Here is a 15,311-nt window from a genome sequence, read left to right as displayed (position 1 = left end):
CAGGGATGTATTTTGGCCCTTTTTTAAATATTGTTGCTACATTGGAGAAAAGCCAATCGGCTTGTTACCATTCCAGTCAGTAGACTGACAGTAAAAGGAGCAATGGTCTGGCAATTTACTTGACTGAGTTCCCAAAGTACCCTCAGGTGCAAGCCATCTCTGGTCCTGGTGATTTATTAATGTTAATTTTCCCAAGTCTATTTCTAAGGCCCCTTTCACATGAACGGATAGAATGGTGCTTTTAGCTGCAGATTTTCTAGTTTTCTACCGCAGCTAAAAGCACACAATGCTTTCCTTTGGCCCCATTCACACACAGCGTTTAGCTGCGATTTCGTTACACGTGGTTCGGTGCGAATATGAAAAAATAGAATTGAATGCGTCCAGGTTGCGATGTAGCGCGGCTATATGCACATAACCGCAGGTAATCGCAGTCTTTTGTGTCAACTGCGGATAGCAGCATGAGAAGGGATTCAAGGGACCAAAAAGGGGTTGCTATGGAAACGACTATATTGGATATCTGCAGCTGAACGCAACTGCACATAAACGCAGGTAATTGCACTGTACAAATGCAGCTGATCGCTGTGCCTGCAGTCTTGAATTTCACAGAAAAAAAATAAAAACTGCGGCAGAACAGCCGTCCATGTGAAAGGGGCCTAATTCTGTCCTCTGTTAGCGATGAGGGTGCTTACTGTGATGTGTCATGAGGACAAACACTGCAGTTTTGGTTACTGAAGCCCCCCGATTCTCTCTGAGGTGAAGAATAAAGTTAAATTACTTCACCATCTCCCCATCGTTTGTAACCAGGTATCCTTTCTCATTCTTTAGGGGGCCAATATGCTCTGTCCTCCCATTTATACTGTTTTTTTATTTACCGTATATACTCGAGTATAGGCCGACCCGAATATAAGCCGAGGCCCCCAATTTACCCCCAAAAAAACTGGCAAACTTATTGACTCGTGTATAAGCCGAGGGTGAGACATGCCTGTCCATCCCTGTGTGTGTGTCCGTCCATCCCTGTGTGTGTGTCCGTCCATCCCTGTGTGTCCGTCCATCCCTGTGTGTCCGTCCATCCCTGTGTGTCCGTCCATCCATCCCTGTGTGTGTGTGTGTCCATCCATCCCTGTGTGTGTGTGTGTCCATCCATCCATCCATCCATCCCTGTGTGTGTGTGTCTCCATCCATCCATCCATCCATCCATCCATCCCTGTGTGTGTGTCTCCATCCATCCATCCCTGTGTGTGTCTCCATCCATCCACCCATCCCTGTGTGTGTCTCCATCCATCCACCCATCCCTGTGTGTGTGTGTGTGTGTGTGTGTGTGTGTGTGTGTGTCCAGCCTACCTTTGTCCCGAGCCTCCGTCCCGTGCCTTGCCTCCTTGCCTCCGTTCCGTCCCGTGCCTTGCCGTCGTGCCGTGCCTTGCCTTGCCTTGCCTTGCCTTGCCTTGCCTTGCCTTGCCTCCGTCCCGTGCCCTCTTCGGCGGCCATTGTAAAATTCAAAAGCCGCGCCTCCTCCTTCGCCTGTGATAGGCGGAACACTGAATTTCCCAGCAGCCTGTGTTCCGCCTATCACTGACATCGTATCATCCTCGTCCGTAGTACGAGGATGATACGATGTCCGTGATAGGCGGAACACAGGCTGCTGGGAAATTCAGTGTTCCGCCTATCACAGGCGAAGGCGGAGCCGGAGGCGCGGCTTTTGAATTGTAGAATGGCCGCTGTCTGTCTGCTCGACACGCTGATCGAGCGGGCAGACAGCGATGACTCGAGTATAAGCCGAGGGGGGCACTTTCAGCCTCAAAAAAGAGGCTGAAAATCTCGGCTTATACTCGAGTATATACGGTACTTAGTTTCGTGGGATTTTTTATTTTTTTTGCTCTCCTCTGTCTTTCGTGTTCTCTCAGCCGTCCTAATAAGTCTGAATACTGATGATGATCCATCCAGCTTTGTATTTTTTTCTTTTGCGTTCCCCTTATGTTTCCTATTTGTGTGATTTATACTGAAGCCAATTGACCTGTGATCACGGTTTCCTAAATTGCCCCATTTTTCCACATCCATGATCAGGTTTGTATTGTTGGTAATCAGTAGGTCTAGTAACACCTTGTTTCTAGTTGGTGCGTCTGCCATCTGACCCATGAAATTGTCCTGCAAGCCGTCATTTAGGAACATTGTATGTAGGAACCATAAAACAAATGCACAATAAGCAAATATTGTGTTTAACCACTTGCCGACCGCCTAACGCCGATGTACGTCGGCAGAATGGCACGGGCAGGCATAAGCACGTACATGTACGTGATTTGCCTCCCGCGGGTCGGGGGCCCGATCGGGCCCCCGCCCGGTGCCTGCGGCGGTCGGTTTTCGTTCGGGAGCGATCCCGGACGAGGGGACGGCCATTCATTCATGGCCACCCCCTCGCGATCGCTCCCGACGAATAGAAATCCCCGGTGACATCACTTCCTCTCCTGTAATGTAAACACAGGAGAGGAAGTGATGTATTCTCTCCTCCGTGTCGGTATTTTTCGTTCCGACACGGAGGAGAGCGGATCAGTGAGTTGCACCAACACATCCCACACACAGTAGAACATGCCAGGCACACTCACACCCCCCCTTTACCCCCCGATCACCCCCCCAATTACCCCTGCCCCCCAGTCACAGTGACACCAATGTCATTTTTTTTTTTTTTTTTTTTTTTTTTTGCATTGGTGTCATTTGTGACTGTAATAACTGTTAGGGCAGTTAGAGTTAGCCCCCTTTAGTTCTAATGTACCCCCCTAACCCCCCCAATAAAGGTTTAACCCCGTGATCACCCCCCGTCGCCAGTGTCACTAAGGCTGGGTTCACATTGCAGCGGTTTATGAGAACGAATGTGATTCGCACCGCACTGCAGTGCAAATCACATCCGATCTCTGTGCGATTCGAGTTCAGCCATTCGCCGCACCCGCCGCACCCGCCACACCCGCCGCACCCGCCGCAAATTCGCACGGGACCCTTTTTTTGGCCCGCAGCAGAATCGGATCGCATGGGTGTTCACACCATGCGATCCGAGTTTGCAGATCGCACTGCGATATGCGAACTGATCTGGGGGTGTCAGTAACATTTCACTGACACTCCCAGCAGTTCGCATAGGGCAGTGTGAACTGCCGCCGGGAGGCATGCGATGCGGGAACCCGCCGCGGATTCGCGGCGTTTCCGCATCGCTCCAGTGTGAACCCAGCCTAATAAGCGATCATTTTTCTGATCGCCGTATTAGTGTCCCAGGTGACGCTAGTTAGGCAGGTAGGTATTTAGGTTCGCCGCAGCTTTTTATAGCGCCAGGGACCCCCATATACTACCGCATAAAGCCCCCTGATTGCCCCCTAGTTAACCCTTTCACCAGTGATCACCATATAACTGTTACAGGTGACGCTGGTTGGTTAGTTATTTTTTTATAGTTTCAGGGCACCCGCCATTTATTACCTAATAAAGGTTTAACCCCCTGATCACCCGGCGGGTGTCATTTGTGACTAATAACTGTTAGGGCAGTTAGGGTTAGCCCCCTTTAGTTCTAAGGTACCCCCCTAACCCCCCCAATAAAGGTTTAACCCCGTGATCACCCCCCGTCGCCAGTGTCACTAAGGCTGGGTTCAGATTGCAGCGGTTTGAGAACGGATGTGATTCGCACTGCAGTGCAAATCACATCCGATCTCTGTGCGATTCGAGTTCAGCCATTCGCCGCACCCGCCACACCCGCCGCACCCGCCGCAAATTCGCACGGGACCCTTTTTTTGGCCCGCAGCAGAATCGGATCGCATGGGTGTTCACACCATGCGATCCGAGTTTGCAGATCGCACTGCGATATGCGAACTGATCTGGGGGTGTCAGTAACATTTCACTGACACTCCCAGCAGTTCGCATAGGGCAGTGTGAACTGCCGCCGGGAGGCATGCGATGCGGGAACCCGCCGCGCATTCGTGGCGTTCCCGCATCGCTCCAGTGTGAACCCAGCCTAATAAGCGATCGTTTTTCTGATCGCTGTATTAGTGTCACAGGTGACGCTAGTTAGGCAAGTAGGTATTTAGGTTCGCCGCAGCTTTTTATAGCGCCAGGGACCCCCATATACTACCGCATAAAGCCCCCTGATTGCCCCCTAGTTAACCCTTTCACCAGTGATCACCATATAACTGTTACAGGTGACGCTGGTTGGTTAGTTATTTTTTTATAGTTTCAGGGCACCCGCCATTTATTACCTAGTCTCACTAGTGTACCCCTAAATTTAGGGGTGTCTACTTTCCAAAATGGGGTCATTTGGGGGGGGTTTGTGCCATCTTGGCATTTTATGGCCTTCAAAACTGTAACGCCCTTAGAAAGCCTGAAGGCGGTGCTTGGTTTTCGGGGCCCCGTACGCGGCTAGGCTCCCAAAAAGTCCCACATATGTGGTATCCCCGTACTCAGGAGAAGCAGCAGAATTTATTTTGGGGTGTCATTTCACATATGCCCATGGCATGCGTGAGCAATATATCATTTAGTGACAACTTTGTGAAAAAAAAAAAAAAAAAAAAAAAGTTTGTAATTTTCCCGCAACTTGTGGCAAAATATAAAATATTCCATGGACTCAACATGCCTCTCAGCAAATAGCTTGGGGTGTCTACTTTCTAAAATGGGGTCATTTGTGGGGGTTTTGTGCCATCTTGGCATTTTATTGGCCTTCAAAACTGTAATAGGTAGTGAGGAGTGAAGTCAAATATTTACGCCCTTAGAAAGCCTGAAGGCGGTGCTTGGTTTTCGGGGCCCCGTACGCGGCTAGGCTCCCAAAAAGTCCCACATATGTGGTATCCCCGTACTCAGGAGAAGCAGCAGAATTTATTTTGGGGTGTCATTTCACATATGCCCATGGCATGTGTGAGCAATATATCATTTAGTGACAACTTTGTGAAAAAAAAAAAAAAAAAAAAAAAGTTTGTAATTTTCCCGCAACTTGTGGCAAAATATAAAATATTCCATGAACTCAACATGCCTCTCAGCAAATAGCTTGGGGTGTCTACTTTCTAAAATGGGGTCATTTGTGGGGGTTTTGTGCCATCTTGGCATTTTATGGCCTTCAAAACTGTAATAGGTAGTGAGAAGTGAACTCAAAAATTTACGCCCTTAGAAAGCCTGAAGGCGGTGCTTGGTTTTCGGGGCCCCGTACGCGGCTAGGCTCCCAAAAAGTCCCACATATGTGGTATCCCCGTACTCAGGAGAAGCAGCAGAATTTATTTTGGGGTGTCATTTCACATACGCCCATAGCATGTGTGAGCAATATATCATTTAGTGACAACTTTGTGTAAAAAAAAAAAAAAAATTTTTTTTTTGTCATTATTCAATCGCTTGAGGCAAAAAAATAAAATATTCAATGGGCTCAACATGCCTCTTATCAATTTCCTTAGGGGGTCTACTTTCCAAAATGGGGTCATTTGGGGGGGTTTTGTACTGCCCTGCCATTTTAGCACCTCAAGAAATGAGATAGGCAGTCGTAAACTAAAAGCTGCGTAAATTCCAGAAAACGTACCTTAGTTTGTAGATGTGACAACTTTTGCGCAAACCAATAAATATACAATTATTGACTTTTTTTTTACCAAAGACATGTGGCTGAATACATTTTGGCCTAAATGTATGACTAAAATTGAGTTTATTGGATTTTTCTAATAACAAAAAGTAGAAAATATCATTTTTTTTCAAAATTTGCGGTCTTTTTACGTTTATATCGCAAAAAATAAAAATCGCAGAGGCAATCAAATACCATCAAAAGAAAGCTCTATTTGTGGGAAGAAAAGGACGCAAATTTTGTTTGGGTACAACATTGCATGACCGCGCAATTACCAGTTAAAGCAGCGCAGTGCCAAAGTGTAAAAAGACCTCTGGTCATTTACCAGCAAAATGGTCCGGTCTGAAAGTGGTTAAGCAGCTTTACAGGAACCCAGGGTTTGGAAGGGCCTATATAATGAAAAGCAAGCCTTCTATCTGGCTGCGTGGGAGGATCCAGAATTTATTTATTAAGAGACAAATGTAAAAAACGACCTTCTCCATCCAAGAATGAAGGCAGTTCATTAGAACTAGGTGGGAGAGGGAAGGAAAGAGGGGGGGGGGGGGGAGGGGGGATAACCAAAATGTAATAAACGTGTGCCTAATCCCAGAGAAAATCACACTGCCAAAATAGTCCTTGGGATGTTCATGCTTGCAAGAGAAAATGTGTGCCTACAATCCTGCAAAGGTTACCCGATGTCTGACCACCCTTTATGCAGGTTTTGCACTATAGACCAATGTTAGGTTTGGGTAGATAAGTGAGGATCAGTATTATTATTCCTTCCAAATTTACTCTGCCAGCTGGAGGCATTATAGGGCATGAAAATTTTTACCAGATCCAGTCCAAGTAGCTCATGTCAAAACTATGCCAATGTTTTTTCAAAATGGAAAATTCATCAATCGCCTCACTTCCGGTTACTGTTAACAATCAGTAATTGGAGATTTAGATGAGTTGCTGTTTTGACACAAGCTTGAGACACATGTACGCTCCAGTACACGATATTATGAGTGGACATTGTTAGTCAACCCAATACTAACATGGCTGCCACCAAAACTGCAACCGTTTTTTTCCTCCGTGGCAGCTGTTTTGGCAAACTCTTTGTGTACCGCAGTGTATACGCTTCCTGGTGTTGTGTCAAAACATATACAGTAACCAGAAGTGATGTGATAGGAGATCTCAATGAATTGGCTGTTTTGACAGAGCAACGGCACACACGGGCAAGAAAGATAAATAATGCAATGGGAAGTTTGTTTAGCCATAGATGCAATTTTAAAATAGCCTTCATCTAGGCAAATTAGAAAGTGGGAGCTGCAGTGCTGAGGCAATCTTCTATCGTGATGTTACCTTTTCTAAAGCCTTTAGCAAACACTAGAGCTAGCCATTGAGGTTGGGATCACCATTGTATGGGCTAAAATGTCTGAGCTCACAGGCTTTGGAGGATATCGTTAATTGGACTGTTTCGGCCCCTCATTTTGTTGACAGCTGTTGTGTATACAGAATCTTGAATTATTCTCTTTGATGCTGAACTTTCTCTTCATGGTTAATCTCGGTGATGGGGCCCTCACTTTTTTTTAATCATCTTTGTCACTTAGTAGTGTACTTGAAGCTTAATGAAATGTCGCCAAAATGTTTTCCAGGTGAGAGAGCCCTGTAATTGCTTCAGTTTATATTTAATAAAATTCATTTTGTTACAAAGTAAAATTGCCTTCTGGTCATACTCCCTTTTTTCTGTAGCATAAATTCACAATGCCTCGTTTCCATTTATAAAAGGAGCATTATTTATACATTTTAAAGGGCAATTTTAAATTGGAAATTGCGTTTTTGTCTGATACACCGAAAAAAGTAGAAAGATGTGATCATATAATCAATTTGATCTCATTTCTAATCTTGTGTACATGCCTCATGTCTAACAAGTTCCTGCTTTGTGCACAGATTGGTTAAATACAGTACAGCGTCCTAAGCTGGCCATACATGACCTGACATTCAAGCAATTCCTGTGAATTGGCCACAATTCAAGCTATGGGTGGCTCTGTCTACAAAACCAGGCTAGAAGAAAGTTCTATTGAGAAATCCAAGGATCTGGACATAAATTGGTTGAACAGTCACAGCAGCCAATCGGATGCAGTCCCTGCTCTGGTATTCTGACAGCTGCGGGTGTCAGTTGTCAGAATACAATAGTGAGGGAAGACTTCTCCATCGCGGTTTTAGAAAGGATTGGGGAATCTAATAGATTTCTCTCCTTCAGGCTGGGTTTACACGGTCTTTGGCCATGGCTCGCAGCAGGGGGTCTGGGGCGTCCCTGTTCTCCATTTCAGGGACAAATTGGGTCCAAATTTTTTGCCTGAAATGGAGCCAAAGACACACAGGACTCCTATGCAATCCGCTCAGCGGCCGCCCCAGACATGTGTGAATTGGCTCCATAGAGAGCTGGTCACACTCTCCTGTCATTCAAATTGGATTCAGGAAAACCTGCATCCAATTCGCATCAGTGTGAACCCAGCCTTAACTAGCTGTAGAATCATTCAGCAGGGCACCATGGCTGATATACAAGGAGGGGAGACTTTAAACATTTCTATTACATTCAGGAATGGAAATTCAGAACAAAGAATGTAAGGGGTTACCTAAAAGGTTTATCTATTTGTGAAAGCAGTGGCCCTTTTTCCATTTTTGAAGATGCAATTGTGTTGTTCCTATTACAGAATTTTGGAATTGGGTTTCACCTTACAAGACTCCATAGCCAGGTTATTATCCCAGCCTTTCTTCGCTTCGGTCTGCATAATAATTTTATTGTAAATACAACTGAACAGCAGCCGTGTGTGTAAGTTACCATGCTTTTGCCTCCCTGAAGTGAGATTGTGTTCCAGTGAAACTGAGCGTGGGAGCCATGAAAGTGATTGCACGCTAAATTATGTGTATCTTTTGTTTTTCTTGATTATCCAGCCCAAATTGACATTGTCTTAAATCTTCCTAAAAATGTTTACCTTTTTTTTTTTTTCCATTTTATATAGAACCCTGCCTAGCCAGGATATAAAGAAAAATAAGTTTCACAGCAGTACAGCCGAATCTGCATCGCTTGAATTTTTCTCGTAGTTTTGTTCATTTTTACAAGTTCATCCCTCTTATCAGCCTTGTGCCTATTATTCTGTTTAATGCTGACAGATCTTACAATCCTCTGCCATATGTGAGGTGTGTGTAAGGTTTTCATTACACAGGGGTGCACACAAGGCACAAGGTTTTCAGCTTCTTTGCTCTTTTTCCAGAAAGCACTCTGTCAATAAAATCATTATTTTAAAGAGCGCCTTCACAATTATTGGCTTGTTTCCCCCCATACAAGATGGCTTACAGGAAATCCTAAGGTCAGAGATGACGGCACTGGGATTTGCAATAAAACCACAAAACAGAGATTGCACCATGGCGTGGTGTGTACTAATGGCGTACCCTGTAGCAGATCTGAAAGCCCAGGAGCAGATTGGTGTAGCCTTATGAGCTGCCCACTGGACCCACCCACACCAAATGGTGTTCTATTGCAGCTCTGTGACAGAGCATCCTCTGCACTGCTGTTTTTTTTTAGTATAAGTGGTCAGCCGCTTCAGCTCCAGAAGTCTGCCCCTCCTTCTGACCTGGCCATTTCTTGCGATACGGCACGGCGTTACTTTACCTGACAATTGCGCAGTTGTGTGAGACTGTACCCAAATAACATTTTTCTCCCCAAAACAGTGCTTTCTTTTGGTGGTATTTGATCACCTCCTGCATTTTGTTGTTGGTTTCTCTTTTTTGCACCATAAACAAAAAACGATGAGTAATGGAGATTGGGGACTTCTAGCGGGACTGTGATATTGTGGCAGACAAATTTGGATGCTTTTTTTTGGGGGGGTGGGTGGGGGTAATACAGTGATCAGTACTAAAAATATGTGCTAAATAGTGCTAAAATATAACTGTCACTGTACTAATAATTGCTGGGAAGAGGTTAACAGGGGCGAGCAAGGGGGTTAACTGTGTGCCTAGCTGGTGTTTTACGGTAGTGTCCGAGGTGCTTTTACTAGGGAAAGGCATGGATCCATGTCCCTGCTTTGCAGGAATACATGATCCATGCTTTTCTTACTGGCAGAATGGCAATCTGTCAGTGTACCAAACATTCAGCAGATGTCGGCAGACATCGGGTACGCAGGCCCTGACGATCAGAATCACATGAAGCGAGCCGCCGGTGGCATGCACTCGCACCCCATACCCGGAAGTGCAGGATCGTATGTGTGTATGTGTGTGTGTATATGTATATGTGTGTGTATATATAATATAAATATATATAATCTCTTTTATAGAGATGCACATGATCCTGTACAACCCAGCTGCCCCGTAGCACTGTAAAACTGCTATAGGGTGGCCGGCAAGTAGTTGATCTGCTACCCGAAGTCTATTTAACAGTTTTCACACTTTTCTTAAAATTGGATTCAACTGGGAGAAAGTTTGAATCTTGCTTGAATTTTTATAAATGGAGCCCCTAGTGTATGTGTCTTATTTCAGTAGAGTGTAAATCATGCCAAGAAAATCCAATACAAATAAATACAGTAATCCATACAGGACAGACCTGTTTAGGAAAATAACTGTCGTAACTGGCTCTTAGGCTGACCATAGATTATGCAGATTTCTTCATTTCTGGTGCATCAAAATTTTTTGGGGGGCTCAAACTGAAAAATTCTGAAAAAAACCCCCATCAACTCACTGTACCAACAGTTGCTGCCACTGTGCCCCCCTCCTGTCATCTGCACTTACCTGCTCTCTGTGGGACAGCTCCTCAATGCTCCTCCCATCCTCTACTATAATTCGACTCCAGATTAGCTGAAACCTATCAGGTGACTGGTAACAGATTTAAGCACCTGATTGGTGGAGAGAAGCGGTTTATTGTTGTTAAAGTGACTGAACATTCACTTTCCTAACACAGCTGAGTGACCTGCGAGTGCCCAGCATGGCGCTCGTAGGTCACCTTTTTTGATGCCTATTTGCTCCAATACAGTAAATTGCTTGATTGCGCCGTCAACACAGTCAATGTTGATGGGGGAATCCCTCCCTCTGCACTGTTGTATTATGACAGCCGGAGGTTTCCCTGCCCTAAGAAAATCATTCTCACTGCTGTTGCTAAGGCATCAGCAGTGATGGTACGGACAAAATCCGACATGCTAGTTGTCCTGAAGTTGATTAAAAGTTTGAATTCTGTACACCCAGCCTGCCCATAGATCAGCCGGATCTGCCAATTCAGCAGGAATTTTGATCCATCTATGGCCGTCTTATAGTGGTTTTGTAACCATTTTATACATTTACATCCTACAATAAAACGCAGCTTCTTTATTGATAAACACCTGCTGTATATGCTGCTGTGTGGAAGTGTCAGGCTTTTCATAGTTAAGAGTCCCGGCTTCTGGCAATAGGCACCACGCTGCCATAAAATTTCAGATAAGTCTTCAAAGTGTTCCCACATTCCTAAACATCGTAGTACTTACCAGACTTATCTTTAGCATTGCAGTGAGATGTTGCCACAATATGACACCCACAGTTTGAAAGAGAATAAGCTCAAACTCTAAGGTCCTGTCTTTTATTTTATTTTTATCTGTTTTGTCTCGAGCATCTAGATCAAAAATCTTTATGGAGACACTCATGGGTCTTTCAATATAGATGAATCAAAGCAACAACATTGTCAACTTTTTAACAGAGCTCAATCCATCTTAATGTGGAGGTTAACTTCCATCCCTATTACCTATAGGTAGTGTAAATATCTCCTAAATGTGCATAGTTTAGGAGATATTTAGTGTACATGCAGCCAGTGACATCACTGGTGCATGCACTCTGAAGGAACGGCCACCTGTACCATTCCTTCAGAGCCCTGTGCCATAAATGGCGGCTCCCACATGCATGCATGGGACTGACATCATCTCAGCTCCAGCCAGTCACAGAGCCAAAGTTTGTGAATCTGGAAGTAAGACAGGTGAAGATGGAGCAGCCTCCAGCTCTAACATCTCTGGGCAGGAGTGCATCGTTTTAAGGCAAGTTTAACATAATATGCTAGCATGCGATGCTAGCACATCTTGGCTTTACCTTGCAGTGCAAGAAAAAAGTCAAGCTGTTTACAACTGCGCTTCCACTAAAACATGGAAGTGAACAGACTAATAAACCCGAAGTCCCACCCACAGCACCGCCTAGTGATGCAAATGTAATAAGACACTTACAAATTGCTAATATTTAATTTGTGAAGCTTTTGTCAAGCTCATCACTTGTTACTTGGCCGTGTTGCCAGTTATGGGTGGTCCGATCCTACCTGTTGTTTGCCACCTGCACTCTAGTGAGTGCTAGAAATATATGCATGTTTTCCACTTTTCCTCATTTTTATGCAGGAGTCATTTTCTGTATAGGTTTATATTCGCTTGGATGTAATATATATATTTATTTTTATAGACTATTGTGACCTTTCTTTGACCTCCTACCTTTTTTATTTTTGTATGTGTCTCTTTGTTTTTTTTTTTTTGTTTTGTTTTTTGTTTTTTTACCTGTCATCAGTCACTAGGATGTGGTGTTTGGAGGGTGGAACTTTGTAGTCAGATACCTTTCATGTTTCTTTGGTGTCTTGAAAAATACAGACTGACCTCCGTTAAAACATTGACAATAAAATGCATTTGCTTTGATTTAGACAAAGCTGAAAAAATGAGGTAATTTTTATAAATATTTTAAAAGAAAGCTTTTACTGTTAGACTGAATATTCAGATTGTTGAATAAAGCCCAACCATGACGGAACCCCTGTAAATTAAATTTTGGCTTTTGAAATTGGTATGCAGTTCTCTAAGCTTGAGCAAGATTTTTTATATATATATATTTGAAGCGGGTTGTATATAGCTGCCAAAAAAGTTTTTAAAATTGCATTTGCAGTGGGTGGGTGTTGTGCCTGCTGAGGCACCTCCAGTCATATATATTTGTTATTAAAAGGAATTTACAAGAAAAATAGAAATATATACAATTGGGACCCTTGTGCAGAGTAAATTATTGCGGTTCCCACTTTCTGTAGTTGCCTAGCAGACAACTGGAGCTAAAGTGCATTCCCATAAAGAGTATAATTTCAGCTTGTATCAGTACAATCAGCTGGGTGGTAATGCAGGTTCAGTCTGCAATAGTAAAGGTTTGTACTGTGAAAACCAGAGAGTGACTGTCATTACGCAATAGGGTCTTCTGAAGAACATTTGGAAATTGTCTTTTTAAAATTTTATAAATTTTTTTTACTTTGTGTTGAGCTAGTATGTAACAGAGATTGATATTTTATGTTTGGTTATATGTATTAAACCTTGTTGATTTTAACACATTCTATTTTTTTTCTCCTTTGTGTTTAGGACCGGTTAAAAGAGTGCCATGAATGGTGATTCCAGTGCAGGGGTGGTGACTTCACCACCCCCTACGAATGCTCCCCACAAGGAAAAATATTTTGACCGTGTGGATGAGAATAACCCGGAGTACCTTAGAGAAAGAAACATGGCACCTGACCTTCGACAGGACTTCAACATGATGGAGCAGAAAAAGAGAGTTTCTATGATACTTCAAAGCCCGGTGAGTTAACAGGGACAAAACAAACAGAATGCTGCAACAGAAAGGACCATGATGAAAAACATATTATAAAAACAAAAATCAGACCAGTCGATTCAATGTGTCCCTTTGACTAACAGAAGAGGATTCAGAAATTACACATCCTAGTCCTACTGACTGTCCTGTCTCTAATGCTGACACTTCTGATTGTGGCTTTTGCTGCCCTTAGGCTTTATTTTCACTGTGAACTATTATATATAATTTTTGTTTTTGTAAATATAGTTTATTTCAGTATATCCTTAAGTGTCACTGGTGGACGCAGTGTTCTTGCAAACAGTTTGGCTGCAAAGCCCTGCTAATTGTGGATTAAAAATAAATCTGGAATCTGAGGCATCTTAATTAACATGGATGTGAGTTCACCTCCTGCAGGTAGCAGTGATGGCCGAGGAACTCGTTTATTATTATTTATTTTTTTTTCCAATCATGAGTTCTACTCATTAAATCTGGTGTTTAGTAACACTTCCGGGCCAATCCAATTGTTTTGTCCTCAGGATACATGTTAGTCTGTTTCATGACGATTAGCTATTTACGCTTGCTGCATGAAATATATTAACCGGTATAAAGGCACACACACACACACACACACACACACACACACACACACACACACACACACACACACACACACACACACACACACACACACTTACTAAAACTGGTACACACCGAATCTGATGCAGCTGTTCAGCGTAATCAATCAGCTTCTAGGTTTTATTGTCAAAGCGTAAAGTGATATTAAAGGCTATATTTTTTAAAATCATCTTATACTTGCTCTGTGCAATCCTGATCCTCCTTCTCAGGTCCCCTGCTGTCACTCCTGGCTCCACCTGCTGCACCTCCTCGGAGTGTGCCCCCCCCCCCCCCCCATAGCTGCTTGTGCATGCTTGCTCCCCAGCCCACTATGCTTGTCCATAAGAGAGAATGGTTCCCACCTCACTGGCTGTGATTGAAAGCATCTCTGAGCCAGTGAGGAGGCAGCAGAGAGCTGGGACATCAGTCATTTGTGCACATCTTGGGATTGGGCTCAAGTAAGTATTGGGGTGGGGGGGGCTGCAGGGGAAGCTGTATACTGAAGGTTTGTTCCTTCATGCGTAGAATGCATGAAGATAAAGAAAGAACTTTAACCTTTTTTTAGGCTCCTTTTTATCCAAGCGGATCCAACTGCTCAGCAGGTGGTCTTTACGCTGATCCCGGCAGAGCAGGCGGATGACAGGTCTTCATCTGCTCCGCTATGCAGAGTGGACATGGACACAGCCCACTGTGCTCTATGGGATGGTTGGATGGAAACAGACTGCGTGTCCATTGTCATCCGATCTGTTTCTTAAATTTTATATTTATCTTTATTTAATCTTTGTTTTTTTTTCATCCTTAGGCCTTTTGTGAAGAACTGGAAACCATGATCCAGGACCAATTCAAGAAAGGAAAAAATCCTACTGGGTTATTGGCATTACAGCAAATAGCAGACTTTATGACCACAAGTGTACCAAGTGTTTACCCATCAGCCCCACAGGGTGGAATGGCAGCATTAAACCTGAGTAAGTGTGAATTCTGCTGGAGCTAATGCAGTTCCATGTTGCATTTTAGATGACTATGCTAAAATAAATACATATTAAAAGTGATCCTTCAATTCTTAATTTCAAAATGCATGTTGACCCTTGAACCCTGAGGCTACTTTTTGCATGTTTCCCACACATTTAAAGGGCAGTGTGCCATACATTAGATTCTTTGGGAGGATTGGGAGGTGTGCTTTCTTTTCTTTTTCTTTTTTTTTTTTTTAAGCTCCATGCACTTTAATTATGGGAGCACCTGAAAATCATATGAAACGTACTCTGATTATTTAGGTAAAAAAGATTAGCAATAACCTGATTAATTTAGATTTTCAAGTGTGCTGCATCATGATTTCTAGTTTTATTGACCTCAATTCCGTGGATGGTTTACTAGTTTCACAAAGCAAGAATTGCTAAATGTGTTTCTATAACTTCGGGCAGTTATTTCAGCAGGAAATAGTTGATCTGTTCCTAGATGCATGTATGTAGAGCACACAATATACGGGAATCCCCAGTCTAATTATTCAGTAGACAGGGAAGAGGAAGTGAGGAGAGGGGAACTTCAGTCACACCTTGTCACCATTGTACCTTTCTAGTTCTTGGGAGAA

At 43.6% G+C, this 15,311-nt stretch overlaps 1 protein-coding gene across 13 annotated transcripts in view; it reads left to right on the top strand.

Moving 5' to 3' along the window:
• The window catches only part of ADD1 (adducin 1), a 125,981-nt gene that overhangs the window by 50,197 nt on the left and 60,473 nt on the right, over positions 1–15,311 (top strand). For all 13 annotated transcript variants that reach the window (XM_077477883.1, XM_077477885.1, XM_077477882.1 and 10 more), the window contains exons 2-3: positions 12,907–13,120; positions 14,529–14,691. In XM_077477883.1, coding sequence (XP_077334009.1) covers positions 12,926–13,120; positions 14,529–14,691 — 358 coding nt within the window. In that variant the 5' untranslated portion in view covers positions 12,907–12,925. The remainder of the gene's footprint in view (positions 1–12,906; positions 13,121–14,528; positions 14,692–15,311) is intronic.

This window comes from Lithobates pipiens, unplaced genomic scaffold, assembly GCF_037356315.1.
Source record: "Lithobates pipiens isolate NorthernLeopardFrog02 unplaced genomic scaffold, aLitPip1_a1.2 Scaffold_13, whole genome shotgun sequence".
Taxonomy (NCBI): domain Eukaryota; kingdom Metazoa; phylum Chordata; class Amphibia; order Anura; family Ranidae; genus Lithobates; species Lithobates pipiens.
The sequence above is the reverse complement of the archived record's forward strand: the minus strand, read 5'-3'. Positions and strand labels throughout refer to the sequence as shown.